Raw genomic sequence first — 3,731 nt, 5'->3', positions numbered from 1 at the left:
TGGTCCTGCTATCATGCTGCAGTGGTAATTTTGTGTCTGTGGTGCAGACAGCCTGGGTGTTCACACTGCCGTTTTGTGGGCTCAAGAAGATTAACTACTTCTTCTGTGATATTCCCCGACTCATCATGCTCTCCTGCACTGACACCTCTTCATACGAAAAGCAGACCATTACAGCCACAGCACTGGTCATCTTCGCACCGTTTTGTCACATCCTAGTATCCTATGCCTGCATCATCTCCAGCAGCCTGAAGATCTCCTCTGCAGAGGGCAGGCAAAAGACCTTCTCCACCTGTTTCTCACACCTTACTGTTGTAACACTATATTATGCAAGTGGAACCTTGATTTACTTACATCCAAAATCCAGTAATTCACAAGACACTAAGAAAGTCCTAGCTCTTGTATACACAACCATAATTCCCATATTAAACCCCCTGATTTACAGCCTGAGAAATAAAGAAGTGAAAGGAGTACTAATCAAAATTATAGCTGAGCTGAGGAAGGTACAAACTTATTCTTCTTGAAAAGAATCTTTCTTCTCCTCTGTATACTTGGATTTTTTGTTTCTTTTATGCTTGGCTTTTTTTAAACACCCTGATACTTGGAATACTTGGAAAATTTATGTATCTGAAACTCTACTTGGAGATACTGTGCTTCTTCTGTCCAGTATAAGTGTACATGAATCTTACTACTTCAGTATTCATGATGCACCACCTTGTGTCATCTGATGGAAAATGAGTTTTTAATCTTTGTTTCCAAGAAAAAAAATTAATATGTCATACAGTGCAGTCACTGTAGCAGAGCCTGCATTGTGTCTTGGACAGGCAGCTTGTCACCTGGGTCATAGTCTCATTTGCATTTTGCACGTCTCTGTCACTAGTTCTTTACGTCGTGACTAAAAATTTTTGGAGAAGTGCCTGAGAGCCTCATACACACACTCACAGATAAATGACTCCAGGACCTTGGAGTCATTTATCTTCTGTCATTTGGAAAGAGGGAGGAGATCAGCTCTAACTTTGTCTGAGAGAATGGGAAACTGAATGCACTCTCCTACATGACCAATGAATGCTCTAAGTCCACAAGCGCCTGTGTCAAAGCATGGCCTCAGCCTGCATATGTCATTTCACCTGGTAATACAGAGAACCTGGGCCAGATTTCCTAAGGTTCTTCTGTCTCAGGTTTCAGTGCAGCACATGTTCCCTTTCAGCAGACTCCAGAGACCAAGACTCTTCGTTTCATCTTCCAAGAGTGAGTGGGAGCAAAATGTGTTATTTGGTGAATTTGCTTAAACAGAAAAATAATCATAATGAGCAAGAAAAAAACCTCTCATGGGAGTCGTCTCCACTGAGTTTTGCCTGTTGCCTTTTAGGGACAAATACTAGAGACAAGCATGAGTGTGGTTCTGAGTTGCCTTCTTTTGCAGTCCAGATGGTACAACCACCACCTTATAACACTGGACTTTGTCAGTCATCTCCAGCACCAACCTTCTGCAAGGATGCCCTGAGGACCAGGAAGCTCCTCAGAACAACCAGATCTCCAATGGCCTCTGAGTATGCATGTGTGCACATTTGTGTGTATACATGTACATGTATGCTTGTGTACATATGAGTGTGGGAGAACTCTTTGCTCAGATCCTATTGAGAACTTCTTGCATACTTGGGTAGGTGGCAGAGGTGTCCACAGTGTGCTGGAGGTTGGTCTTGGACAGTGCTCAGTGGAAATGGGCTACCCTTGCCCTTCTCAGCTGATATAGGGATGACCTACCTGGTGTTACACCATCATTTGCCTCAGAAGGAGTAAACTACTTGAATCTTTGTGATTCTCCTCCTGCCCTGAGTGACATCTGTGGAAGAGACTGTTCCCTGCTCTTCTCATCTCTCATATTGCCCTCATTCAAGGCTTTCTGCACCTTTGAAACACTCCTGATTTTAGAAAAATGCAGTAAAGGCATCTGCATTTTAGCTAGCTGTCCGTTTTCTCTAGATAATGAAAAGAAACAGGTATTTCTTGAGAATGGCTCATCTGTCCTACTTTAAATTCCTAATTTAGGATCAGGGCCTAACAGAATACTATGTCCTTTTCTCTCTGGTGATAAACCCTATTAAAAAGACCATGGAACAACTAATCTAAACAACATCCATAGAATATGACAGAAACATATAAAAAACCTTTATACGAAAAAGCTACAGAAAATGCAGTTGTTAAAACCACAATTAGACATTAGAGGCAGAGGGAGGGGTAGTCACTACCTTATTTAAGTAACACTTGGGAAACAGTCAAGACTGCAAGAGACATGAGTTCTCAACATTTTCAAGCCGAGGGGATTGAAACCTGTAGTGCCCTTACTGTTATGGTATAGTGTACATACAGGTGGGAGATGGCGTTCTCTAGGCTTCCTCCTAAAGCTGAGCTGCAGTGCAGAAAAGGCAGAAAAATTCATTTTAACTGTACATTTTTACTTTTCTTAAAGGGGGAACATAAGGGACAATTTACCTTCTTCTCTGCTAGTAAGTGCAAATGCAGTTTATTTTGTTTGTGTGTTCGTTTTCTTCAGTACTTGGCACTAACAGACCTCAGTAAAGGATATGTTATTGTAGGTAGTCTTCTTTCCTATGAAAGACTGGTTATGGAGTATTCAGAAGGATAAACAGCAGGTTCCAAGCCTCCATAAGAGATGGAAAAATGCATTAGGTATCCTCCTAGTAGGACCTAACTATATTTTACTGAATGAAAGCAGGATTCTCCACATAAGAATGCAGCCACAGAGATCTTCAATTAGCTGTTCCAATGCACTCCAATGTTTAAGAAAAAAAGATTGAAAGTCGGTAAGCTTCTGTATGCATCTAAAAGTAATCAGGCTTACTATCACTCCCTTTTTGAGACTTTGGTTTATTCATTGTCTTCCTAAAAGGTTTGAGCATAGTATCTCTGAGAAAATTGAACACTCTAACCTATCAAGACAGAGATGGAGGTGGGGAACGGGGAAGGATAAAGATGGGTTTGTCCTCTTTTTTTGGTTGGGGTTTTGGTGTTTTTATCTTGTTCATTTTACATTTCACAGGGGAGAGGGCAGGGTGCCTTCTGCTACTGTTGAGCTGTTCAGATGATACGAAGATATGTGGAAATGGATTCCATGAAGATTTGTCAGCATTTTAGCAGAGAGGCAATGGAACTGTCAGAATGGAACATACGAGTCTCTAAGGAGATCTACCAAAAACATTAACTCAACTCTAAACGTGATTTATCCTCTGACTGTAGAAGCAGCTAAGATGACACCCTGGGAAACAGATCACTTGTAGGTACCTGGACATGGCAGGCAGAGAGGAATTCACCTTCCCTAACTTCACTGTTTAATTACCCACACATAGGCATAAAGTACAATTTCAGAGCCACAGGCGTACCCCACCTGACCACCAGAAGCTGATACATAGAATGACAGAATTGTAGTGTCCTGGTTTGGCTAAAACCAGGCTATTTTCTCCTTTCAGGAGTTTTTTCTTTCCATCAAATCCCTTCTAAGTAACTGCACTTTCTGAAAGTACAGCTACATGTTTTCCAGACACTGTCTGCGTTTCAGGCCTGATAACGCTCGGGCCGGTGCCGGGACACCCGGGTGCCCGCCCTGCTGCGGCAGCAGCTGAGCCTCTGGGCGCTGTGGCCTGCGGCCTGCAATCCCCCACCATCATCGGGACGCTCAGTATCGGGTTTGTATACTTTTTCTCTTATTTCCACTA

General features: G+C 42.4%; 1 protein-coding gene across 1 annotated transcript; it reads left to right on the top strand.

The window, feature by feature from the left end:
• Positions 1-47: 47 nt before the first annotated feature.
• On the top strand, positions 48-3,701 carry LOC104169239 (olfactory receptor 10A7-like; the record flags this gene model as incomplete). The annotated part of the gene is made up of 3 exons (XM_009710107.1): positions 48-500; positions 2,468-2,504; positions 3,575-3,701. Coding segments are annotated over 3 exons (617 nt in total), but the record flags the coding sequence as incomplete, so codon positions are not given.
• Between the last annotated feature and the right edge of the window lie 30 nt (positions 3,702-3,731).

This window comes from Cariama cristata, unplaced genomic scaffold, assembly GCF_000690535.1.
Source record: "Cariama cristata isolate BGI_N322 unplaced genomic scaffold, ASM69053v1 scaffold45721, whole genome shotgun sequence".
In the NCBI taxonomy this organism is placed as follows: Eukaryota; Metazoa; Chordata; class Aves; order Cariamiformes; family Cariamidae; genus Cariama; species Cariama cristata.
This window is presented reverse-complemented; position numbering and strand designations above follow the sequence as displayed.